This window comes from Spodoptera frugiperda, chromosome 23 (assembly GCF_023101765.2).
Source record: "Spodoptera frugiperda isolate SF20-4 chromosome 23, AGI-APGP_CSIRO_Sfru_2.0, whole genome shotgun sequence".
Taxonomy (NCBI): domain Eukaryota; kingdom Metazoa; phylum Arthropoda; class Insecta; order Lepidoptera; family Noctuidae; genus Spodoptera; species Spodoptera frugiperda.
In genome coordinates, this window is record NC_064234.1 from 8,026,665 (window position 1) to 8,053,650 (window position 26,986).

A 26,986-nucleotide genomic window follows, 5' to 3' on the forward strand; every position below is an offset into this window, starting at 1 on the left:
ACGTGTATTTTGTGTAATGGCATGTCATAAGTGGACATTCGTCAATCGTAGGGTGAGTTTGACAGTATGTGTGGTTTGTGCGCAGGTTCCACCGACCATGACGGCCGAGGCTCGTGGGCGGGGCGCGCGGCTGAGTGTGTACGTAGGTCCAGTCCGGCGCGGCGCGGCGCAGCACGGTACGACGTAGCGGGGCAGTCCGGCACAGTACGGCCCAGTACGGCGGCAGCACGGCAGACTCCTGCGACTCTCGGCCGCCTCTTCCCGACCACCGGCCGTGACCGCACTTGTGATTTTTAATGTTATTTATATTGACTTCTTCCGTTTTCTGGAAGATTTGTATGCAATAACTTACCAGAACGCATCGGTAAAGTGTTGAATATTCTAAAGTTGCGTTGTACCGCCGTTTTGACGTTACGTTTTGTACATGCGTACCGAGAGTGCAATTTTGTTTTTTAATTTACCTACTATGTATCGTAGTTATTGCCGAGTACAATTATTGTCATTATGGTATCGTTTATTATAATTAAGTTGACGTATTCTAAGCATAACTATACATTCTTTGAATTGACCTTCGAGAAAGGTTAGTGATACTGTTTATTGTGGTGGAGATTATGCGCTTTCAAACTATGTGAATTGTATGTAACGTTTACAAGTGAATTATTTTGATATGTGAGACGTATCCGACATATTGTATTTTTTGTAAACTTGTGATTTTTCTTATATTGCTAGCTCTTAGCTCCGTAGTCGTTAAGCTAGATTTCAACTTGAAATATTTATTTGGCATTAATTGACACTGTATTATGTTACGGTCACAAATTATTTTTTCTTTGTGTGTCGTATTATGGTAAGGTAGACTTGATCACAACACAATTTTCGCCCCGAGCGGCGCTAAATGCAATTTTTTTAATAAGTACAGATCTTTTTATACTTCCTGGATCAAATGTTGAATCTTTCTTAATTCAGTTGACAAGTTGCGGCATTTTATAACGTTCGAGTTTGGAGATACTACCACAGAGTTTCAATCAATTGTTGTTACACTGTTTGTGAACATGAAAACTCATAATTTGTATGATAATCAGTGCTTTAGTTTCCAGTTAGATTTTGTAAAGTTTTGTTGAGATGTGAGAATAGGTGTTATATTGGTTAGACACATTTTGATAGAGCTCGTGTCTACTATACACTCTTTTATATTGGAATGTTTATTTCATGTTCTCGATGTGCTTCCAAATATGTAAAAACTATTTTGTGCATTGCGACTACACTCGCACTGATACTAGATTCTTATTCGTTACGGCTAACCGTTCCACGTACCGTATTTATTTGCTCAAAAGTCGCCAAATGCAAAATTAAATACTACTGCCACTAATATATCACCTATTATCTCCCAAGTTACATTTTAATATTAATTCCTGTAAACTTTGTATCATTATAATAATCAATAGTTTGCCATAAAGGCGTATGCATCGTAGTAAATATAATTTACTGTATAAGTAAATAATTCCATAAATACTTATTAAATGAACAATAGCTAAATAAACGAGAACCATCTGAACAGAGGCAATTAATTTGTGATTATTCGATAAGACTACTGGTCCAGTTATGAGATTCCTAAGTACAGGGAAAACTCAGTGATTGTAACTCACTATAGAACACTGTTGTTGTTAATGACACTGAATATTGATATTGAGCTCAATGTAAAGTGTTAAATAGTTAGGCTTTATTATGTCCACCCTGACGTGACGACTACGAGCAACCTCGGCGGGAACAACTTGTTATCACTTGTCGCTCTAGCCTAGCTCTAGTGTAAGTTATTCAAACGTTGAACGAACTAAATCACTAATTAATGATTCAATAAGCTATTATAAAGCTGTAGCTGTTAAATACATTATTGTACGCCTTCTGAGATTACAGAGATTGTTTGATGAAGTGCCGATACCACCGCGGGTGGACTCGACAGTACAGAGAGCAATAATCTGCTATCGGCTTGTTTGGTTGACGAGTGACATTATTTGAACTAGTGTTGAAACTTTTTATATTACTGAATAGATTAATTCTTCTTAGTGTAACTAATAGATAGGAATCAGTTATAAATATTTTTTAAAAGCGACGTATTGTTCAGTAGCGGTGCCATTTCGTGTGACGTGTTTCATGAGTAAGTCATCCCGGTCCTGGGCGCGGGTTTTGGCGCGCTCGGGCCGTGTTCGTGCTGGAGTCAATTTGGTGACGCGAACTTTGCATCAGTCTAATTGTTTTCATTACACGTGTTTTATATAGCGATTATTCTGTTAAGTCAATGCGTAATAACAGTACATTATATACGACGATTGTAGCAAGATACAAAAATGTTAATCTAATGGTTATTCTGACGACCATTCCATTATAGAATAAAGTGGAAGCCAAAATGACGACTTATTTTTCTAAACGATTTTGTTAGATTTGCAATTAAAACTAATAAGGTAAATCGTAGATGTTTATCGATATATTATATTACTTGATAAGACATACAGATTTTCCAAAGATCTAAGGCTCAACTAAATTCTTTGACTAGCTAACATGTTATGACATCTATTGTGTATGTATGTGAAAACCTTGTCACTGTCATCGACGCTCGGGCACTACCAGTACGCGAGTGTAATATGTAACTTGAGATATTATTTTTATAAAATCAAATGTGATATAATTATTTTAATTTCTAGTGTTTAATTTGATAACACGTTTTGCATACATATTTATTCGATTATTTATTATTAGAAAAAAATCATGTAGACCTGCTAACGCTAACTCTTCTATTGTTTCGCCGATATTAATCAAAGATTTTCACAGTGCAAACGGTACCACAAACCCTGCAATGTTTCACATAGTGAGAGTCGCATCGTAGAGCTCTTCGTGTAATAAATAATTTAGTATATCTCACAAAGTATTTTGATAACAAGTGCAGGGGAACTTAAATATTGACTTGAACTATTTTTCCATGTTTACACTAACGGTGTACGTAATATTGTACTAGTAGGTATACGTGTAATGTACCACACTATATTTCTGTGACGCTAACTATATTTATGTATCAGCTGGTTGGAAATTGTAGCGGCCGCTCTCCAGTTTGCTTAATGTTAGTCGATAGATAAAGTATTCGTGAGTCTATGAAACAGACCGAGGTCACAATCATTTCGAATTTCCGTCGACAAATATTAGCAAACTTGCAAGCTCCGTAAAATTTGAATCTAAAACCAACTACGACATAACATAATCCATGTATTGCGATAGAGTTTTTAAATCAATTATATCGATAAACATTCTTTTAAAATTATGTCTGTATATAATTTTATTATAATGTAAATTATGGAATCTCTCATTTCCAATAATATCGTTCATAAATTTTTGTGCTATTTCAATTTATAATTGCTTATCTTCAGTAATCTGTATACTGTTGCTTTTATTTTAAACATCATGTAAATTATTAATGACTTGTTGTAATGAGTATATATTGATAGCTATAAAATTACTTGTTTTATATAAAAGTAAGTCTGTAAATATCATAATTATACATTAAGTTTTATACAAAATTGTTTTTGTTTCAAACCCCAACCCTGAACTGAACATTTGAGTTTATAACAGACAAATGGTAACAAAGTGAGTAAACACAAGTAAAACTGGAATTTATCGTGTACTGAAGCGAGGCGAACTATTGTTTTGGGGAGGTTTAATGGAATATTAATGAAGGCTTTGACCCGTGAGGCTGTGGCGGCGCAGCGATGGCGTCGACTTTCGATGGCGCTAACTTATGGTCGTGCGACTGGCTGGAGAGAAAGTTAACTGTAGTGCGTGCCCGTTACCGCGAGCCGCGCCGCCGCAGTCAGTCCGCGCCGGCCTGCCTCGCGCCTCACTGCACCACCGCCGCGCGCGCCGGCCGAGCTAGCTTTATCTCACGAGCCCGCAAAAACATAACAGAAAGTGACAGTGATCAACAAAAAAGTTTATCCAGAAAGTCGTGAATACAGTGTGTGTAGTGACTGGGGCCCATGCGACCTGTGTGAGAGGTCACGGTGTGAGAGTGCAACGGCCGGAACAAAGGATCATTGCTATGACGTTCTCTGGAAATATGAAGGAGAGTAAACCGCGACCCGGGAAAGACGCATGGGAGTCGGAGGTATGTTGCACATCATGTTTTCTAATTTCTCATGCATGTGTCGCAGTCGTAAGTTTTATTGACACGCGTGGGATCAATGGTATTGTTATGGTATCAAAGATTTCATCTCGCTTAATTATTCGTGTGACAGTTACTTATCTGTTTTTAATCGTGACTTTCTCTTTAATTATAATAGATGTCATATTATATTGCTAGGAGCTTATCGTGTGAGACTTAACGACATCCTTTTAACAACACGCAACAGAGTAATGACTTTAGTAAACTTTAATGAGTTATAATATTAAAAATAACTTTTATGTAAATAATAATGTGCCTTTTATTGTGTACATTTTATTAATATTTATAATCACAAAAACATAAACTTAAAAAATGTATTTCCTTGTAATCCCAAGAAAATCCTATAAAACATAATTGTTTTTAGGTTTATGGTGATTAGATGGTGGTGATGGAGTGTAATTATTTTACCATTTCACCGAGATATACAATTTCACATTATCCATTATCAACGCAATTATAGGTACAATTTCCTAGACTTAACTATTCGATACGTACGTACATGTATGTACCTACATAATAAGTTTATTCTATGAATATGTACATGTTACTGCCTAAATTGATTTCGATTATGATGATTGGGTTTGTTTAGTTAATAACAATTGTAGAGGAGCATTGCAAGTCCATGAAATATTTTTCTCTTTTAATTGATTTATTATGGAATAGAAAATTTGTCTTAACTTTGGGATACCTGAGAAAAAAATGACCTAGTTAAATCTTGGAAAATCTTAGGAATCTAACAAATATATTATGTAAGTTATCTCTCTCATGCATGTTATTGGTTATATCTCATGCCCTTATGTGGTTAGTAAAGACATTGGATGATTTTAACCCTTTAAATTAACACAGTTAGAATTCCTAAAAAAAGTGGTAAGTAAAGATATATGTACCAATTAAATTAATCTCCTTAATATAAACCTCAAGGAATAGGGCAGAATAAGGCATAAGGCCGAATAAGGTTCGTATAAATAAATTAGAACTGAAGTTCTGTTTTCGATAATTGAATAAACAAATAATTGTTTATCCGATCCTAAAATCGAACTAAACATCCCTTACTCATCATTCACGCATGTTAGCTTTATCTTCGAGAGAAGAAAGAACTATAGATTTAATAGCTTAATAACATTCAGCAAACGGTTCTATTAATTGTTGATTTTTGACACCGTATTGTATGTTAATTGTTATGAATTCCTGTTAGATGCATAATGCGTGATGACTAGAGCATCTTTTGTTCGTTGGTTTCGTTTGTATGCATTTGGGGCAAACTCTCCCAGATGTAAATGAGTAATCATAAATACTTCTAATTTTACATCTATTGTTAATAAATTAATAAATAGGTCGCTCATGGGCAGACGTGCTTCATCGTGGGTCGCATCATCACTTACTACCAGGCGAGATAGCGGCCAAACGTCGACCCATCAAATATATAAAAGGAACTTAGTATTATTATATATACATAGGTGATATGCATTCACTTATATTAATCAAAATTATGAAAATTATATATTACGTTCTGTGTTTAAAGAAGAAAGATTTGCATAACACAGGCTCCTAAAATTCACCATTAGTATGTTTACTTTTCAGGGAGTAGGCCTTTTACGCTGATATTTTTACGTTTTAAATTAAAAAACGGAAAATGTCATAAGCAGAAAAAGTTGATTTAGGTCATACTCGGCTACATCAAACCAGGACAAGCTGGCTTTATGTTTTATGTTTCTCCATATCTAACCTGAGAAACAAAAAAAGTAAATACTTAGCTTACCTGGGTTACATGAGACGAATATAAGTTATCCTAAGTAAAGAAGTAATACGAGTGTTCTTAAAATTCTTTGATATCGAAGTGATATTTTTTCGACATTGTTCACGCAAAACTGAGCATGTCCAAGGCATAACAGTTGTACCTTGGACATGACCACGGTAACAAAAGGTTGCTGGTGGCCGAAACGTGATAATACGAAAAGTATTTATTAAACTAGTTCTTAAGTCATTGCTGTGACTATACCGATTTTTTATTTCCTTGTTATATTCCTCTTTATAACATATTTTAGGCACAATGTTCCTAGTACCGAAATAAAAACATCTCCAATTCAACACATTGAACACCGTGGTGGTCACCGGTGACCGACGTTAGCGGAGAATTTGGCTGCCAGTCTTAAGACTTAAAAGGTATTCCTCATTTAGGATACTCCTTAATATATTTTGCAACATGAATCATCAGCTACATAACTAAGTGCTTACTTAATGTCTTATTACTTAGTTAGATGCATACATACAACGTACGTACTTATATGTTGGGAATCTATTAGGTTACTAATGACCTCGAAGATTAATATTTTGATCGCTTCTCAATTGTGTTGTGATATTGATTTATAAGGTATTGTAACAAGAGCTGTACATATTTATTAACAGGTACATAAAATTATTAATTAGTATTATATTTATTTATTAACAGGTACATTATATTATTAATTAGTTTCTGTCCGTGGTTTTACCTATATTTTCGTAAGATACTACCCTCTGTGTTATTCCAGATCATGATCTATCTAAGGGCCACATTTCACTCATCAAACATTTAGACATGAAAAAGTAATACATACGTAATATATTCTCTTTCACATCTGAAAGGACGAACGTTCTCGCATAAACTCACTATTCACCATCAGTTCTATCCAAAATCTATCTAGCCCTATACGTGTGTTGAGGTGGAATATGGTACAGTCGTAGTGCGCACCGCGTAGTACGTAGCGCGTAGCAAGTTTAACCCGCTATGAATCTCGTAAGCATGTACACCTTAGACAAAATGCATAGTAAATTCGTCATAATGAATGGGCTTGGGCTTAAAAATCTATTCAATGTTTATTTCTTTTGAATTGATGATTTCTGTGCAATTATGGGAAAACGCTGTGCAATAGTTGCCGAGTCTCAGACCTGAATACGAATATAAAATTTGGTAAAAATCGGTAAAGCCAAACGGCTTTACTGTTTCGGAGGAGTATGGTAACTAACATTGTGACACGGAAATTTTATACTTAAGATTACCCGTACCCTTTGATACTAATCTACTTATTTCTAATTAGGTATTTTACATAGACATAATTATACAATTTAGTATTTTTTCATATTTGGACAGTATGGTTGTGAACATTTTAAGTGAATAAATTAACTGTATACGTAAGTACTCTTAATAACACTTTTGAAGACAAAGATAAATTCGGGTTTTCTCATCTGAGTGCTCTGCGATGAAACACCATCAATTAGCTAGTACACACGTGCAAAAATCAATTAGGCGTAGTCGACCTACCTCTTCTTAACAAAACACAATTATTAAGAAATACTTAAAAGCTTTAAAGTTTACGTAGCTAAGTAAGCATTTAGTTAGGTTAAAACCATTATTGTCGTCTCATTGAATCAGGTAACATATAAAACGAAATGAGGTAGACAGAGCAGAAAACAAAAAAGTAACACCTATATCAAGAAATTAGAAATCGAGAAACTAAAGAAATTAGGTAGATATTGCGAAAGTGAATCAGAGAAAGAATTTCTATACTTTTAATGATTTTTCTACTTTTTGGCGAATGATGTGAAGTGAGTGAGGGGGAAGTGTGTCAGTGTTGATATTAACGGCTCGCTCGGCCGATGTCATCCGTGATCCGGGTCGCAGCCGGCTCGCGTTGTCTGACCGCACACGACACCGCTGCCTCTATACCTACTAATTACTATTCCTCACTGGATTCTTCATTCCTTAAGCTCCAAAATAATCTGCAATCAAATTATCTCTATTTTCTTTTTACAACGAAAATCAACGAATGATTCTTTGTTGGCGTTCATGTCAGGATTTCTTGTATATAGTGAATTTGACTTGAAGCTTGAAATTGAGCTCAATGTTGATAAATATGATTCTATTACAACTCAATTATTAAAAATTAGATACATATGCAGGTATGTGCACTGTGTATTGGTACATGGTTCTAGACATATAGAAGTAGGTAAGTAAAAATCTTGTAGCAATCCATTTCAATACTAGTCTATCATAATTATTTTATCTTGCATAAAAGATTCACTTAATATCATAACACCAATGTTTATATGTATATTTATAATAGTCTATCATAAAACAAAATATCCTAACAGTTTTCTAAAAGACTTTCACTTCTAATACTTACACCTGACTGGACGGTAGGTCTGTATGTAGGATATTAATAAATAATTAAAATGCGTCGTAGAAACAGGTTAAGTATGTTAGTCATCTATGTCAATGTGTTGCTAAAATTCTAAATTATATTATTAAAGTATAAATTAACTATTTATTTATTTAAGGGCAACTAACGAAGCATACACCAATATACATGATAGGTTTTTAACATATTTTAACATTGTATAGTGTAGCTTTAATTAGGGCTAGTCTCAATTAGTTGGAGGCTGCCACGACATAACAAAATCTGTATATTACAATTACAACAAAAGGGTTACTACATCTCATTCATTAATTTTGTACCTTGGCAAGGTGAGCGAGATTTGGGATATTTTACTATAAAAATTCTGGAAACAAAAAATACAAATCAGTTTTAATTGGAGGATGAATTTTTGAGCTTGACATTAATAAATGTTTTAAAATATTTCATTAGGTCATCAATAGGTACTAGGTATTATTCATCATGCACCCAACTATAAATAAGTTTTACCTTACGACATTTAAGTATTATAAAAACTAGTAACAAGCAAGGTGAACAAATTTGAAAAGTTCACGACCTTCTGCAGTTTGTCATGATGTTCATCTCTGCACCAAAGTAACTGCTTTATAAAGAACGAACGAAAACGTACTGAGCGTACCTATAATATTCTGTTATCTTACGAAATACATGATTTACATATTAGGTACAGTAGCCCTAAGTACCTAGGCATAAGTTACTGAGAACTAGGTGAGCTTTGAATAGCAGATATAGTTATCTATGCGCACTACTTGGCTTAAAACAGATCCATATACAGGTTGTTCGTAGGTAGTATTTCAAAACGGTCACTCAAGAATTGCGATCCGGTTCCATAGATGCAACTTAAGTGACACGATGTGTTAAACATCGTAAAGCAAGGTTTTGTACAGTGCATTTATTTTATGAAGACTCCAGAAACGTTCGTTAGCAAAATTAATTTTATTCTTAGATGTTTTAATTTACTATGTAACCTACAGGCTAGACAGCTGAAAATTAATTGCGCTGCAAATAATTTTATCAGAAATAACGCTAGGAACTTAATTAGACTAATGAAAGTGGAATCTATTCCAACTATTTGCAAATTAACCCGTCCGGAGTGGAATGGTCTTAATTAAACGAGCCTAAAATGTCTACGAAATTGATTCAACTAACTTCCATTGTAAAACAAATTGATGATTAATTAACGTCAACCGTAAGCAATCACGTAATAATTCATGGCCGTCGATAGACGTACCTATTTACGGCAGTTGACAAAATTGTACTCATGCGACTTTCACAGCCACTACACCTTTCTGTTTTAATTATTTACTGCTTTCTTTACCGGTGGATAGTGCCAATTTGTTTCACGCGTACTTATTTCTTTCTATTCATAATTACAATTGAAGCGTAAATGGCTTAAATACAAAGTTTGTCCTAAATTAATTGTAAACAAAAACAACACAACTGATATCTATTCATGTTGTATGACACCGCCGACATTCGAATCATCTTCCTGTCAACAAAATTACCTGTCGCTGTTGGCGCTACTCATTGAAGTTTAAATTAGCCTTTGGTCGCAGTTAGCGCCATTATCTGCAAATGAGCACGTACCGAACGAAAGTGAGGGCGTCCGCATTGTTAAAGTTAGAGATCTTAATAGAAACCAGCGAAAAGGCGGAGTAGCGCGGAGTGAGCTCGAGCCGGCTTTGTTGTTGCAGCGCTGAGCAAAAACGTGAGGCTGAGGCTGGATGTAGGTCGCGACAAGTGCACGCTGCTCGTTGCACGCGCATTGTACGCAGCGAACTAGGCAGGCACTCGTACACCGCGGCCAGGCGCGAGACCGAGTCCTCCGGCGGCGGGAAATAATACGGAGAGAGCCACTTCTTTTCTTTTCATTCCGACAAGAATAAGACTTGGAAAGCGGTGAAAACTACTTAAGATGTCTGATTACCATGTTTTCAGCAATATGCTAGTTTACACATTTCATATAATGCCTATAAAATGTGGAGATAATAGGTTGTTACCTATTTGAATATCAACCGAATGATTCTGTAACAAAAATAACTACCTATCAATTAAAATACCGTTTATTACCAAAATTCTTCCATCAGAGAGGTGCTATTAATTTGTGAATAAACATACACAGGCAGGTATTACATACTACGGAGGGACGGATTTATTTTCTCATTTTCTGTTTTTGACGAAGGCCACACGAGGGGAAAAATGTGACACAATGTTCAGTGTTTCATGTAACAGGATTTAGCTATTTTTAGCCAACCTTATTCACTTACAAAACAAACGTTATTAAAAGGAAAGAACGGGAAAACGTCCTTTTGTTGATCCCATGTATATTTTCCAAACAAAACGTGGAAATACTGGTACCTGTGTTTATGTAAGACATATCTAATGGAAAAACGCCAAAAATAAATCAATGTGAAAGAGAAACACGCTCCACTTCTTTTGTTATGGCTGTGTAATACAGCTTTAGTGAAGGTCCAAGTATTTGGTACGTTACTTTGTTGGTAACAGTTTTATTCGTAATCGATGAAAAGTTTGAAAACTTATTCAATATTGAATGTATCTAATGAATAGATATCTTATACCTAGGTAATAATCTAATCCTAGGTTCAAAACATTTGGTTAACTTCTTAAGATTAGGATTCCTCCCGCCCTCTAGGATGAGCTACTCAAGACTCCTAACTAGTACACAGTACTCTACACACGTACCTACTTATTTACTCCACAAGAGGTCGGTTAAACAAGATTATAGTGAAGCTTAAAGTACACAAACAAAGTCAAGTATTAAAGTTTCACCAAAGCTTTCCTCATCCGCTCTCGAACTAGCTTGACCTTGCTTGTCCTACCAGAGAGAAGGAACTGTTCGCTTGAAATGTTCAAAATATTCTCTTTGTTCGGCACGTTTGTGTCCAAATGCCATTTGTATGTCAGGCTTGTCACGCTTTGTGGTCGTTAAACGGCAAGCCCCCTTCATTGAGACTGACTTACTCTAAAATTTTATGATAATTTTCATAGAAACATTTTGTAAACATCTTGCGACATCCAACGTTGAACTTTCCTTTCGTTTGTGACTGAGTCAGTATTCGACGTTTAAGAAAATTTGTTATAATTTACAGACTCACGGCAAACGATCGTTTTGCTCTAAGCTCGATACAATCAGCCACATCATTACCTTGAAATTAAATTGTAAGGACATATGACAAGACTAGACTAATTACCTAGTTAATATTTCACTTAGAGATATATCTGTTCTCAAAATGTAATTACATGTTTAGATAAGTTCAATATGCCCTGTAATAACCTCTACCCACGTCTACCTCGGAGTAAACTAATAACTAGAATGTTAATTGTAAATAGTAGTCTACGTAACCTTTGCAATAAACACAATAGAGTAAGTAATTGAATCCGAAATGGCATTTTAAAGTTCGAATGTTAACCTGCAGCCTGCAGCATATTCCGTTGACGCAACCGAACTATTTTCTCGCTGTTTGAAATCTAGAGCTCGACTACGGAGAAATAGTAAAGTACCTTACGACACTACTCGAAACAACTTCGCCAGTAATCAACATTATTATCAGCGGATTACGACATAAAGACTTCTTGCAAGTAACAATTAATATTTTACACACACTTAGTATTTCTAATACATACACGACAATACTTAATTTGGAAAGGAAAAGACGAATTTTATAGATACTTAGGTGATTTCAAATTTTAGTGCTCATAAAATCTCATGTGGGCTGATGCATAGCCAATTATTCACTTATGTATTTAACAGTACAATATTTATTCACTATTAAGTACGTTTAGTTAATTATTACTTAAACAAAAAGTTATCCGTTATTTTGGTTACGTTTGCATGCAAACATAATGTTTGTTATTAACAGTTGTCTTTACAATGTCAATATAAGTTTAGCTTGAATAGTGAACGTCGCATGCACTCTTGCACAGGTACTAAGTAGATACCAAGGATGTTCGTTAAGCGTAGGAAGGACAACTGGGCGTATATCACGTTTATCATGTCTTAAACGCATACATTACATTATTGTCTGATCTTCTCAATAATATTTCTTAATTTTATTTGTTTTCCTTGAACTTACGTAAAACCTGTATTAAAACTCTTTTAGAAATAACATCATCGACCTATCGTCATCTCTTCCTGTATTTAATTACACAAGATCTGCTTGGAATAATTAAATCTATAACTAATTAAAAACCTTTTTTATTTGACTAACGACTGTCACGATCTGCAAATTATAATGAATCGTCATATAACAATTTTCTACCAAAACCAGTTAATTTATCAAATGCGGAAATGAAAACTCTAAGTTTTCTTGTACCACTTATATAAGATGCACACTATATCGTCGCATTTGAAAAGTAATATTCACCTTTGTATTTAGGTAGGTATTTCGTCACGCCACCGCTAAGTATGTTCGATAAATACAAACGATATGCGTGTAACACATTACTTGACCATACCATAATCAGGTAAAAATAATGACATGCCTATTAGATACGAATAAATGCCATAACTGTTATTTATTAGGTACCTACATACGCCATCATTTTTGACTCGTACTTACTTGTGTAGTGAGTATGCGTGACTTTGTTCAAAGAGGTTTATGTTAGTAGGCTAGCAGGCAGGTTTTGAAGACACACCTAGTAATTTGTTATCTTATTGACTCACCAAAGTCACCGATGTCATCACTACATGAAAACATGAACAAAATATAATCTTTTTACCAAACTTTCCATTTTCATTCATTTTAAATAGATCGTAACTCCGCTACATCCTAATTATATTGCAGAATGGTTTAAGCAATTTCGAGAGTACGTGATAAAACTTAATAATTTATTTGCCCTAAAATTTGTATAATGTCTGTGATTTACGAGTATTGTCTATTATATAATAACATAATCATCCATTTAATCGATCCAAATAAGTATTTAATTCATAACAATATTAATAGAAAGATAAAAGAATACCATTGGACGAAACGTCACTAAAATAAAAAAATATGTAGTGGTAGTGCGTAGTATCTACGTAACTACGCGTGGCTACGCCAGTCGTAGCGAATTTAGCAAATAAAGGCGTGTTGACTACGCGGACTACGCCTAAATTAAATGACCACTTTTCCGTTTTATTAAAGTTCAACATTTTTTCTAGATATTTCATACATTTTTAGATTATAATTATGCATATTCATGTACAAAATATTATACCTATTGCTTGCGTGTATAAGCGATTGTACTTCTAAAGAAAATGCTAATACGTAGCATACTTTTTGCAGACATTTACATCACGTTGATTAAAGATTTAGGAAGTGTTAGTAGGACTTACGTGCACATGCCTATTGTGCTATAACATGGTTGTAAAAGACAATTCAGTAGACATAGTTACCTAGTCACGTAACGTAGCAATTATAAGATATGTAACACACAAATCAATATGCCGTAAAAATGTCCGCAAAATAGTCTTGTACCGCAATTATTCGTCAGGAACTGGGAAGTGAACGTGTTAAGCTTGAGCAGTCATCTGTGTGTCGTCAACATGAACTTTCTTAATGAAAAACTGCGCTCGCAATAAATCATCGTCCCCGTTTGATTTACATTTATTTTATGTTTCGTGTTTTTCCACCACTGTTGTACAAGAGTGTTAACGTAATTTGTTTAACAAAGAATTACTTCAGCACTTAGTTGCTTCGAAATTGTACAGATCACGGAACAATACGGAGCACAAAAGGTGACGGAGCGTATCGTTCAATCTTCCAGTTAAAGCGTATTGTCACGAGTGCCACGTTTAGCACTGAATCTATATTCAATTATATTAGGTACTTACTCGAAATAAAATGAATAATATGTTCATACACCTTGCTCATTAGTAGTGGATATTATTACTGTGGAATTCAAGTGTAAGTGGGTGGGTAACCAGCTGCCGTGTAATGTGTAGCGTGTTCGATTCCCACACGGAGCAACTCTTTGTGTGATCCACACATTGTTGTTTCGGGTCTGGATGTCATGTGTTTGTGAACTTGTATTTTTGTAAACGCACCTACGGCACGGGAGAAAACCCTAATGTGGGGCAACGTTTTCTTTTTAAAGTCTAGTCTAATCTATAGGTTCCAGAAATTAGCACAGTTGCAATACGCTTTCTAGAGACGTTAAAATAGTGTCATAATTGGAAAAAACCTAGATCTAAAAGGCATTATTCTTTTGTTTTTCTATGTACACATAGGTTGTAGTTAGAGCATTTGTGAGTAATTACACAAGAAGGTAATCTTACTTAATAACATATAGTTATTATGTGTCACAATAGTAATTACTCCACATGTCGTTATATAATACTTTCACGTGAGGTAGCCATTTCCTGAATTTATTTACTGTAAACTTCAAATAGACGTTACTGGTTAAGATAGCTTAGTTAAAGTTAGTTACTTGACTGGCTTCGTTGTATTTACAATTTTATCTGAGGGTACGGCAGTGCCCCCGCCAAGTCGAGCAAAAAAAAGCGGCACGGCCGTACCATCCTTTTCTCGAAGCAATTCGGGCCTTTTTCGACCCCTATAATTCGGTTGTGGATAAAGCAAGAAACCTGAATCTTCAGTAACTAATCCGGCATTGTATAAACACGGAATATTTAAAATTTCAGTCAATTTGAACCAGTAGTTTAAGAATGACAACTTGTTAAAGTTTCTAAATTTTGTCACTCACTGACTCACCGATCATCAAAAGTCCAAGGCACTTCTAGCAGACTTAGAAGCTTCATATTTGGAATACATATAGAGTTTAGTGTCTTAATCATGGGAAAACTTAAATATTTTGTAATTTCGGTCCAGTTTTCCAAATACACCAACTGCATCAATAACTTTGTAATCCCATATAAATATATGGGATTACAAAGTTATTTATGCAGTTGGTGGTTGGTGATGGTTATAAATTTAATAGGTGTAGATAGGTACCTACCATATGAGGCAAGGGAGGGGTATAGGGTGGGTAAGGGTGTGTTTAGCCCATGAAACTGAACAACATTATTACTTGTAAAATGGTCGACGTAATGAAAAACACATGATTGGACATGTCTTGAAGTACGAATTCGTTTCGTCAACATTCATTTTGTTGGCGCGAGAGACTAAAGAATCTAATATAATATTGTAATATTCATTTTGTTTTCATCGTATGTGAACAGTTCAATCCACAGATTGGGCAAAAAGAAAGGCTCTACAAAAAGAAGTGAGATCCCATCAAAAACATCCTGTAAAAAACCCAAGTCTCGCAGCTCAGTCTTTCTACCGTCAAAAGTTGTGAGATCCATGTAATACCAAGTCGGTTAATCTATTTAGTGTCTACTTGAAGGACCTTCTGTCTTAAGTTATTACATAAGTTATTATCATGCCACTATTAAAAATATTTAACGTTTTAAACAAATAGATCGACTTGGACATCGCTTGATTTGATTATTAGTATGTATCACACTACACAGCACGACGGGCCAGCGACCAACAGGAACGAGAGTTTCAATCGCGTGAGGCGCGAGAGACTAAAGAATCTAATATAATATTGTAATATTCATTTTGTTTTCATGCGATGTCCAAGTCGATCTATTTGTTTAAAACGTTAAATATTTTTAATATTGGCATGATAATAACTTATGTAATAACTTAAGACAGAAGGTCCTTCAAGTAGACACTAAATAGATTAACCGACTTGGTATTACATGGATCTCACAACTTTTGACGGTAGAAAGACTGAGCTGCGAGACTTGGGTTTTTTACAGGATGTTTTTGATGGTGGCTTTTTTTAGACTTGAGGTGTATGGTAGTAAAACTAATATATACTTATAATAAATGTCTATCTTTCCCTTCTAGCTGGAATATGGATGGTCACGGAATGGCAACCAGCGATGTGTGCGACACCGTGCGCCGGAGTCGACGATGTCAGTGAGCAGTGACATTAGATTCACACGGCGCAAGCTGAGCCGGCCCTGCCGCGGCTGCTGTGCTGCGCTTGCGTCGCTACTCGTGCTATTGCTGCTCGCTGCAGTTGCAGTATACCTTGGACGTAAGTGTCTTATGATTACGAACAAAGTATTCACAACCCATATTACTAGATCTTTTTATTTAGTATATAAATCAACACTTTTTTTATTTTTAAAGTACAGCTAGCAGATTGACGTAAGAACCTATGTGTCTAGGTAATTTATGCAGTTACTTCCCTGAAGTTTTTGCCACCATGTATTTGAAATATTCATTTGATTGCAATCAGTACCTATAAAACGTTGTCGATAAGACGGTAGTTCCGTTTAACACACGTTTTACGCGTGGCAAACAAAAACGCATGCCGCGATTGTGCAGTTCTAAAGTAAATACCTTACTGGAATTAGCTATGGATGAATTTGAGCGAATGTTGCAGCAATTTTGTTAGGCATTCCAAGTAATTTCAGTCCACACGTAGAACCATAAATGGTAGCATTACTCAACGCCTGACCCAAAGGACTGTGTTGCAACACATCTTAGACAAATTAGTTTGCGTCCTATGAACATTTTGTAGATAGATACTATGTATGTATAAAGGCATATATGCAAGTATGAACTTACTATTCATCCTTTATAGGTAATGAATATTAGAGTAAGATATATCCGGAAGCTGAGTATAAAGTTTCATAATATTTTTGTAAAGGTTAAAAAATTTCATTGAGATCACTTCTGTTACAATTGGATCATATCGATATAATCAGAAATTGATTCGACGCAAGTAGGTACATCTAGTTGTAATGTCGTAATTCTATTTTGCGTTTCATCGGACCAGTATTAAAGAATCGATTAGTTCTTTTGTTAGTAAACAGTGGGTATCGACTATCTGGGTTTCAATAGAGACTAGAGGTGTAAACTGAGCGACATTTGCCCGTCACCGGCTCAGCAAAGGCCAGTGAGCCGCATGGCCTTGCCAAGCCCGCCGCGGAGACAAGTGCACTCCTTTAACAACCACGTTATTAACTATGCTGCCATATTCATTGATCATTATCGTTATTTAAAATCTATTATCGAATTTTCTTTTAATTAGCCATTCTAATTACCAACGCTTCTTATTAAATTAAATGACTTCAAAGCAACTTAAGCCATGCATAGCACATTACTTGAAGCGTACAGTCACGAAAATAAAACTTGATCACCTCTATTAACGCCTGAGATTGATCGATAGAGAAAAGAGATTGTACTTCCGTGAGTTTCGTGACTTGCGATACTCCAAACTTTGTTACCTGTATCGATTTCAATGGATATTACTGAATTTATATAATATTGTATCTGTATCACGGTATCGCCAATATTTCATGGTTGTGTGCTCCGTTTTCCTTGCTTCCGTAACGTCTTATTGTAATTGTTCTGGCCACCAACTGATTTTTACAGCTATCGTATCTTTTACTATAATGAGCTGCTTTAAACAACGCTCCGTGTACCGTAACAGCCAATAATATAAATTCCAAATACTGCGTAAAATTGGACCGAGTCCAAATGTAAGTTATTGTTGTTTTACCTGCGCAGGTCTGTATCTTCAATTCTTTTACTTTACTCGATATTCGATCGAGGTTATTGTTTATTGGCAAGACAACCTTCCTTGATATTTATTGAATCTATATGTGCGTGGATATTTAAACCATTAAAGGTTTTATTACAGACGGAAATATTTAAGGACAATTTAAGTACGTCTACACCTTCTACTTCTACTTAAATCAAGTTAGTAAGCAAAATATTTAAAAAAATATATTTATTTCTTGAATGAAATCATTTGGCGAGAGCAAAAGACCATGAAACTTCCTTAATAAGTTCAGGACATTGAATTAACAATAAGATTGGCTTAGAGCCAGAAACATTCATTGAGAAATTCTTGTTGTTGCTAGTTTTCTCAAATTGGCTCGTCTACTTTTTCGTAAAGGTGAAGGATTCTTGCAAGTTCACTTTGATATTGCGATTGTTAGTGACTGAAGCATAGTAATGCTTCAGTAAATAGGTGTATTTTTGTAAATCTTAGGCTAGTTTAGCTATTGAAATACAATCAACACAATCTTCTATAGAAGTTCTAAGCAAAAATGTAATTACATATTGAAACAAGTATATTCTTTCATTCTTCAATGTTGTGCGTATCTAAGCAATAATAATATCCCTATTTACAGACATGTACCTGTTTGGCGATCCCCTTAACCGGCAAACGTTCCGGGGCTCGTTCGTCGTAAGCTCGTGGGGAGTCAGCGAGGGCGAGAAGGGCAACGACCTTGAATCCAGAGCCAACAGGACACGTGAAAATGAACTGCAACAGGCGTTATACAACTTGTATTCAAATTCCGAATTGAAGTCGTGTTTTGTTTCTGCTGACATACTGGCTTTGGACAGGTGAGTTTAATTATAGCAGTTGTTTTTTTAAACGCTATGTCACGCAGTTCATGTTGAGTATTTTATTCCGGCATTGTCAATGATCGATTATTGTTTGATTATTTGTTAAATACCTGCCGTGCCAGAAACCGATTTATCTATTTATTCAAAAGTATATCTATATAGACACATACCTACCCATCTCATCTCAGAAAGAATATTGCTGACTGGCTCTAGTCTGGGAGGTCTACTTGAAAAATAAAACTGCTTGAACCAAAAGAAAAGATTATTAAAACGAAATGGCAGCAAAAATAACAATGCAATTAAGTGATTAAGAAACGATACACGCCTTACAATTAGCTTTTTATTACAGTCTCGCTTCGTTGAAACTTTACGTATACTAACCTATTGAATTTTTATCTTAGATCAAAGCTTCGTTTTCTCGGTAAAATGGAAGTTTTCATTGTAAGAATTAAATGCGTTAATTTACTGTAATATTCACAAATAACTATAGATAAATAACATTTTGACCTTTCCTTTAAATCTGCAGTCTTTAAAGTTGCAATGAACAAAACACACCTTTAAAACTCGTTCAAAAGCAGCTTGAATCATGGTCGAATATAAAACCTTATCAGACTGCAAAAAATACAGACAGTTTCGTCAATGAAGCGGAATAATATCCAAGTTTTATAAACTACATGTAGATTAATATTATGTTAATGGGTGTTGACTAGTAATGTCTTTACCGATGGATGGAGAAAGTACACTTTCTCGAAATCTCCGAGGTCTGTAATCGAGCATGCGACTGCGCACGCCGTTTTAGTAAAACGCTACAATTTCCAGTACAGTGCCATATGATGCTTTACTATAAATAAGAAGTAGTTTTGAGAAAAGGAAGGCGATTAGATGAATAAACATCTCAATAGCACTTAGACAATTTAAGTCTTTTTAAATTAATTCACTGCCGGTTTTGAAATATCATGACAATTTTTTCTACCGGCAGTTACCTACCTAACATGAATCAGACACAAAGTTGACATAGGAATTTAGTTTTTATAGTCAGACATCGTAAGTAGGTTTGCAGTTTCGCTATTAGCTGACATGGATGGAAATCGAGACTATTTTTATAAGTATAAAACAACTTTTACTTTTTAATGTATATTGTTGATAGCATATAAAATAAAATATAAAATTTCTAACGATACTTTGTTCCTATGTATCTGTCACAAGAAAGTTCGATACGTGCTTTGTTTCAGAGGTTCGGTAGTACTTTCTATGCGGCGCACGTTGTGGGCTATGTAGGTAATCCACATTGAAGGTTGTTCCAAATGTTTTATGTTCCGGCCCTTTCTTTTTGCGAGTAGAATTCAAATCGACAAATTGTTATGTTACAATGGTAGACACGGATGTTTTGCTGTGAATCCTGGTCATCTACACGGATGTACCATCGTAAACGTACCTCCTTAGTGATATAATCTGATTGGATAAGTAGAATACATAACAAATATATTTCTTGACTTTGCGGTGTTGAATGAAACATCTGAAAATGTAAAACAAAGTAGGTCACTGGGTATATGAGAACAAACAAGATGTTGTTAAGTTTTTAATTGTAAAAATGATTTCATAAACAGTCAGGAGAGCACATCCCTGAGAACGAAAACTGTTGAAATGTTATTTAAATAATTCACATTCTCACAAGAATTTGCTCGCGGAAGCATTAAAACAGATTTGTTGTGCCAATAGTTGCTCCCAATCTTTTTTAATTTTATTACATCTTACGTGACTTCAATTTTTGTTGCCTCTATTAGTGTTTTTTTTTTATTGTACCATAATTGTTATTTACGGACCGTAACTATTGCGCAATGAATATTTAAGCGTAAGCCATTATTAACATAACAACTGTTACCTCCCGAAGCCATAAATACCTAAATGAAAGAAAAAGAAAGATTCAATTTGTACCGAGTATCTTCCCTGGGTCACTCTACACTTATCTACTAGTGAATTCTTAATTCTTTCTACAGAAACTTTATTATATTAAACTCAAAATAACTTTATTATGAGTAAGTAGGTAAGTAATGGGTACCTAAATATCTTTTTATGAAACTACGTGACAAGTTTCTCACAACTTTCTTTAATTACGATCTCACAAATTCATGCTTGGGACAAATGTAACAAGACAAATAGTAAGATAAGATGGAATACAATAGCTACAATGGATACTCAAGTCGGCGACCGCAGAACGCCACGCCGCAGCGCACCAGTGACGCTGTTACCAAGACACCTAGTTAGGAGCTAGCTAGCTACTACTAACTAGGTAAACCTATTAGATAATCAGCCTAGGTGCAAGACTATACCTTCTACCTCATTGGTCGAATGGTCACAAGCGAAACTGCCGAATTACGAAGGAGGGTTCTCTGGTTTCCTAAGTTGAATGTATTCCATTTTTGAAATTTTGTTAAAGATCAGAGAGCCTTCCAGTTCACCAGTTTGTCTGGCAATAGGTTCGGCTTTGATAAGGTATTTTACTGGTTAAAAATGGAGATCAAAATTATTTAAATTTATTTCAAAAATTAACATATTATAATTAGGTGCAATTATATACCTCTAGACTCTTCGGTATTTAGGTACACGTGCACTCCTTGTTATCAAAGTTTGTTCCAAAGGTGTGATGTTGATCGTACTAATTCTAACTTTTAATTCCAGTTCGGAGGATGGTATGCGTGTACACTTCGAGGTATCATTCGAGCCGATCTTCACCGCAGTAAGCACAGCCGAGGTGACAGCAGTATTGGCTCGGGAACTCACGGAGCCGACTGCATACTTCAACAAAATAACCACGCTGCCAGAGACACTACATATCGAGGTAAGTGGATCAGTTAACACCTTGTTACTTTACCTAATCTTCACGCTCTTTTTACTTTGAATATGCAGTTGTAAATTGTTAACTAAACAAGTACCTGTGTGCTTAGTATTGACATTTTAAAAAGATGCTTATATCAATTTGTTAAGTATAAATCCAACAGTCCTGAATTCTTTTCAAAATGACAATAAAATTACCTACAAACTTTACGAAAGGAAATTTTAAAACAGTTATACTTACTTCAATACAATACCCGGTAGACGGTGCCTATTTAAGTAAATGCGCTGCTTTCCATTAATTTAGCGTTTCGCTGAACAATATTAATGAGGTAATAATGTGAGCATCTCAAATTCCTCATGGCGAGCTAGATTTCAGCGCTAAATAGCAAGGTAAGCAACACATTGCGAAACTCTTCGGTCTTAACGGTAGATGATCTTTATTTACCTACACAAATTCACAATCTATTCTTTAGCTGCAAATTGCAAATATCTAAGATTGCCAAACCCTGTTTTGGAATATTAAAAAAACTGCAATCAAATTGTAAAATTCTTATTCGTAGTTACTTACACGCTAATTGCGCGGTTATGTAAAAATAAAGTTTCATTATGTTTGTCGACGTAGATACCTACTGTTTCATGCGAATATTAACTAACGTTCAAATTATTTTTATCTTGCTCTTGAAGTGCATAGCAGGGGGCAGTCACCCCGAATTACCATAGTTATCTGATTCGTTGGTATTATATTGTTTGCGAACAACAATGAAGTTTTCGTATGAATAAAAGCATCGAGATTCGGTACATAAGTATCGCAAATTTAGTATATTGAACTCATACGTAGTCGGTAGACGGTATACATTTTCATGACCATCTTTTGAATGCACGATGCAGCGCAGATGGTGTTGGTGTCAGTGCACCTACCTACATATCTGTATAACTAGGTAAATATACATAGGTACCTAACCTACGCAAATAAATGGTACCTAGCTACATGATTCGGAGAAGAACGTGTACATTTCGATATCGACGTTTTGTAGTTGAACTGACCTTGGCAAGTGTTTAACCTCGCAGATCAGACGGCAATTATTGGTTAATTTCTAACTTTACGTTCAATCACCTATGCACGAGTACATACTACATAAATACCCACCTCGTATTGTCTTAACAGTAAACAATGCATGTGTCTAAGCTTTAGAATCAATGCCAATAAGGTTTGTACATAAGTAAACAGTGGCTTGTTACTTTAAGTATATTATTTACATAAAAGTATCAATAAGTTGGTTTAAAAAATAAATAGAACGGAAAATATGCAGCGTTTAACCGTCAAGGTTGAAGAATACAGTCACATTCTAATTCAGAAATCAGAAGATGGTTTTAAATACTTAAGTACGTAGATAAATACCTAATAAAATGTGACATTGCATCTACTTATTTACATATTAAAATTAAATAGTAATAACGATAAATATCTGGGAAGACTTCGATAGATAAGGGTAGGGCACACGCTACATAACATAAGGCGATCTCTACTTAGATATAATTTTGTAGTACTTAAGGTTTCTTTTTGCCAATATCTTCATACGCCCTTTATTTCTTTCTTTCTCCTACCAATCTGAATATTATGTTACAGGAGAGTTCAGTGATTTCATCATTGGAGTTAAAAGAGACAGAGACAACACCTATAGAAGCCCCCACGACTGAAGCAGTCACTCCTGATGCCGTGGAGGAAGTCAGAGAGTGTTCGGCGGTGACGTTACCATTATGCTCACACCTGCCGTACAACAGCACGTCGTACCCTAACCTGGTGGGCCACACGTCGAAAGACGCACTGATGCGAGACCTCGTGGCATTCAGGGAACTTCTTGATGCTGAATGTTCACATCTAGCACAGGTACAGAAGTTTATGATATAGTAACTTTTGATATTATAGTCACATCTGAATTAGGTTTAACATGTCAATTTGTCACCATTAGATTCAAATGTCAACCTAATCTGATTGTATTTTATTAATTTTCAGGACTTTGTATGTCAAATGCTTCAACCTCGGTGTTCGGAGGACCACTTAGTCCGACCGTGTCGAGCATACTGTCGTGCCTTCCACGCTGGCTGTGGCGCACGTCTACCAGACCGACTACGACCACACTTCGACTGCGCACGATTCCCCGACTACTTTGGTAAAGGATCCTGCTCTCCAGAACCTGGTAAGGCAACCTTTTATTATTAAACGTACTTATTACATAGATATTAAAATTATCTTTCCGTCCCAAAAACCACCTAGACACAAACATTAATGATTTTTGTTTCTCCAGAATGTTCTAGGGGCTTACAAAGACTAGCGCTGTCTCGCAGGGAGTGCGATGGAATTCCTGACTGTGCTGGTGCAGAGGACGAGCGTAGTTGTGCACACTGCTCCGGAGCAGGCGAGGGAGGCCTGCGCTGCGCTCTGCACACTCGCTGCCTGCCCGCGCACCTGCGGTGTGACGGCACGCCGGACTGCCCAGATGGAAGTGATGAAGCTGGATGCTGTATGTTCACTTAAGTTGTCTATTCATTATACCTTATCTTTGTATATTACAAATCCAAGTGTTCAATAAACATTAATGTGTTTATAATTTATTTTACAGTGTGGATTGCTCGTTCCCTGTCATCTTGGCGACGTGAGAACAGTGAAACTACTCTAGGTGCCGTACGTAGCCGTAGCGGCTACGCAGTGTGGGCGGAGGGCGGTCGCGACGGCAAGATCTGCGCGGCGCCCTACGAGCACGACAAGCGCGCGCTCACCAGCGTCGCTGCTTCTCTTTGTAAAGCGCTTACTTTCAAGTTAGTTGTGTGTCGTACTTATTTAAATCGTGATACTTTATCATCATCTCAGTTTTATATTTATTGCCTATTGCCTGAAATAAATCATGGTGCTAGCGATTATCTACAGATTATAGTTGGTTTATAAATAGGTTTACTACAATAGGCTGCAAACTACCTAAAAAATCATGTCCCAATCTATTCAAGCGTTTATAATTGCTATACCTGCTTTAATCGCTGGCATTCATCAAATGTTAGGTAAGAAAAAAATTAACAACGAAACAACACAAAGCGAGGTCATTATGGCAGCAATTTTATCTCTAGGTAGGTAGGTACCTAATTGGTGATAACATTGGGTACTTGTATGCTGTCAATCCAATACAAGCATATATAGGTACATGACATCACGCCTCTTATTCCCTAAAGGGATAAAATAAATGGAGTTGCACACATAGGTACCTACGTAGATACTTCTACGGACTTACATATTATAGTTAATTTCATTAAATGATTATAATTAATTCACAGGGCTGCATTTAGCGCAGAAGTAGTGCCAGACGCTGAAGAGGTTGACGAGGATGACTCAGATTCAAAGAAAGATCAGCCAAATTACGTTGAAATAGTAGACCCATTCGCTCCAGAAATATCGTTCCTGAAAAGCGATTGTCCCGAAAGAAAAGTTATAAAGGTCATTTGTGATCATTTGGGTAAGTGAAATACAAAGCTGTTGTAAATTTCAGTAAAATTAACTTATAAATATTTAATAACTTCAATTAATTGTAGAATGTGGCATAACATCGGCTCGGGGTGCTGCGTCTGCGGGTGTGGATGGACTCCCGCGCTCCGCCCGGCCCGGCGACTGGCCGTGGCACGCTGCACTACTGCGGACACACGTGCACGCCTGTGACGCTGCACTTATACACCCTTCTTGGCTCATCACCACTGCTTCTTGCTTCCAAGTTAGTATAACCATAATCCTAACTTCCTCTAGTGTCAAGTCCCTGACAAATGACAACATTCCCAGGACATTGCCTTTGTGAGACGTCCTACAAAGTTCTGAAATTAATTACTGTTACAGGGACAACCGAAAGCTGAATGGACTGCCAGGTTTGGCACCGTACGTATTCAAAGCACGACACCCTGGCAACAGGAGAGGCGGATAGTTGGCATGGTCCGATCTCCTGTAGAGGGCAGCATGTTGGCACTTGTACGACTGGAGGAACCAGTGGAGATGACCGACTTCGTGAGACCTATATGTCTACCTGAGAATGGTGTAGAAACCGCGTCACCTAATGTTTGCAACACGCTTGGATGGTCCAGAAATAAAGATCAGCTGCAAAGAGTTCATGTGGTGGCTAGTCCCATGAACTCCTGCGAAAATATGAGCATCGCCACTGCAAATGGGATATGCGCTGAACCATTGTATGATCAAGATGATTGTGACGTAAGTTATCATTTTTTTAATTGCTTATAAAAAAGTATACACTCGCGCCTTGTTGGTCCAGTGGCCATATGTATATCCTCTGGGGTTGCGGGAGTCCATGGACGGCGCTGATCGCTTACCATCAGGAGACTCGTTTGCTTCCTATTCCATAAAAAAAAAATAATATGTGCACCTGCTAAGCTGTTAACCTAGGAGGTTCGGGTTCGATTCCTCGGCCAATCTACATAATGTAATAAAAGATACTATTTTTTATTTAGATAAAAATTGGATCATTATAACGATACACTTTCTCTAACAAAATATTTCGTTTTGCAGGAGGAGGAATACGCAGGAAGTTCAATGATGTGCTTTAATGATAAAACAAAACAATGGTCCTTGAATGGTGTCAGTGGATGGCGCATTGCCTGCTCGAAAATTGGGCTGGGCAGGCCTCGGATATACGACTCCATCGTATCTCACGTCGACTGGATTCGAAGAACTATCTCGAATTCAGCGAGATGACCTAATTAATTGTAATCTCATACATTTGTAAAAAGACTGCATTTCATGCTTTGGCTGTATAATTGAGATACACCTTAAAATTTATTGTAGAAAAGATACTATCAGAAATGTGTTTATAAGTTAATATTAAGATTCAATGTGAAGGATTCTACAACACAAAACTACAAGTTTGTTAAATGAATAATTAATGTGATAAAATTGCACATCACCATTCTATACAAATTACCCACAATACTCAAAAAACTGAGACCAATATCATTTATTTTCTAGGTGTAATTTTATATGTAACAAAGTTAAGTTGTTAATAGGTATATTTTTATAAGAAAACTGTTTTTTATCTTATATTTATAAAAATGACTTAATAAGTGCCTATTTAGTAGTTATAAAAATTAAGATAACTTATTAAATTAAAGTTTATTGTTAAATAAAAGTACCTATTGTAAATATTATTATAAGAGTGGAACCAAAATTTATAGCTAAGCTGTATTATTTCACAAATAATTATGATTGTTTTATTTAACTTGGTTGTTTTTTTAGTATCCCTTAACCTTTCGTATGGCTGTATATAAGACAACAACAGAAAATATGTATCTTGTGTCTCATTCTGGCATAC

The 26,986-nt window shown here is 35.9% G+C and overlaps 2 protein-coding genes across 10 annotated transcripts in view; both read left to right on the forward strand.

Moving 5' to 3' along the window:
- Positions 1 to 3,563, forward strand: part of LOC118267153 (phosphatase and actin regulator 4B) — a 50,034-nt gene extending 46,471 nt beyond the window's left edge. For all 9 annotated transcript variants that reach the window (XM_035580963.2, XM_035580964.2, XM_035580968.2 and 6 more), the window contains one exon: positions 86 to 3,563. In XM_035580963.2, the coding sequence (XP_035436856.1) occupies positions 86 to 101 (16 nt within the window). In that variant the 3' untranslated portion in view covers positions 102 to 3,563. The remainder of the gene's footprint in view (positions 1 to 85) is intronic.
- Positions 3,564 to 3,759: 196 nt separating this feature from the next.
- On the forward strand, positions 3,760 to 26,893 carry LOC118267152 (atrial natriuretic peptide-converting enzyme). Its single transcript, XM_035580962.2, has 12 exons — positions 3,760 to 4,147; positions 16,275 to 16,467; positions 18,578 to 18,794; positions 21,477 to 21,636; positions 23,260 to 23,520; positions 23,647 to 23,830; positions 23,939 to 24,154; positions 24,254 to 24,449; positions 24,957 to 25,135; positions 25,212 to 25,387; positions 25,507 to 25,872; positions 26,188 to 26,893. Exons 1-12 carry the CDS (start codon positions 4,082 to 4,084, stop codon positions 26,371 to 26,373), a joined length of 2,400 nt encoding a protein of 799 aa, XP_035436855.2. The 5' UTR covers positions 3,760 to 4,081; the 3' UTR covers positions 26,374 to 26,893.
- Positions 26,894 to 26,986: the final 93 nt, after the last annotated feature.

What these genes read in the sequence shown, in the direction of transcription:
- LOC118267152 (XM_035580962.2), top strand. Translation starts at nt 4,082, where the DNA reads ATGACGTTCTCTGGAAATATGAAGGAGAGTAAACCGCGACCCGGGAAA. An exon ending in CCACTGCTTCTTGCTTCCAA is followed by an intron (nt 25,388 to 25,506) that starts GTTAGTATAACC and finishes TTACTGTTACAG; the next exon opens with GGACAACCGAAAGCTGAATG. An exon ending in ATGATCAAGATGATTGTGAC is followed by an intron (nt 25,873 to 26,187) that starts GTAAGTTATCAT and finishes TTCGTTTTGCAG; the next exon opens with GAGGAGGAATACGCAGGAAG.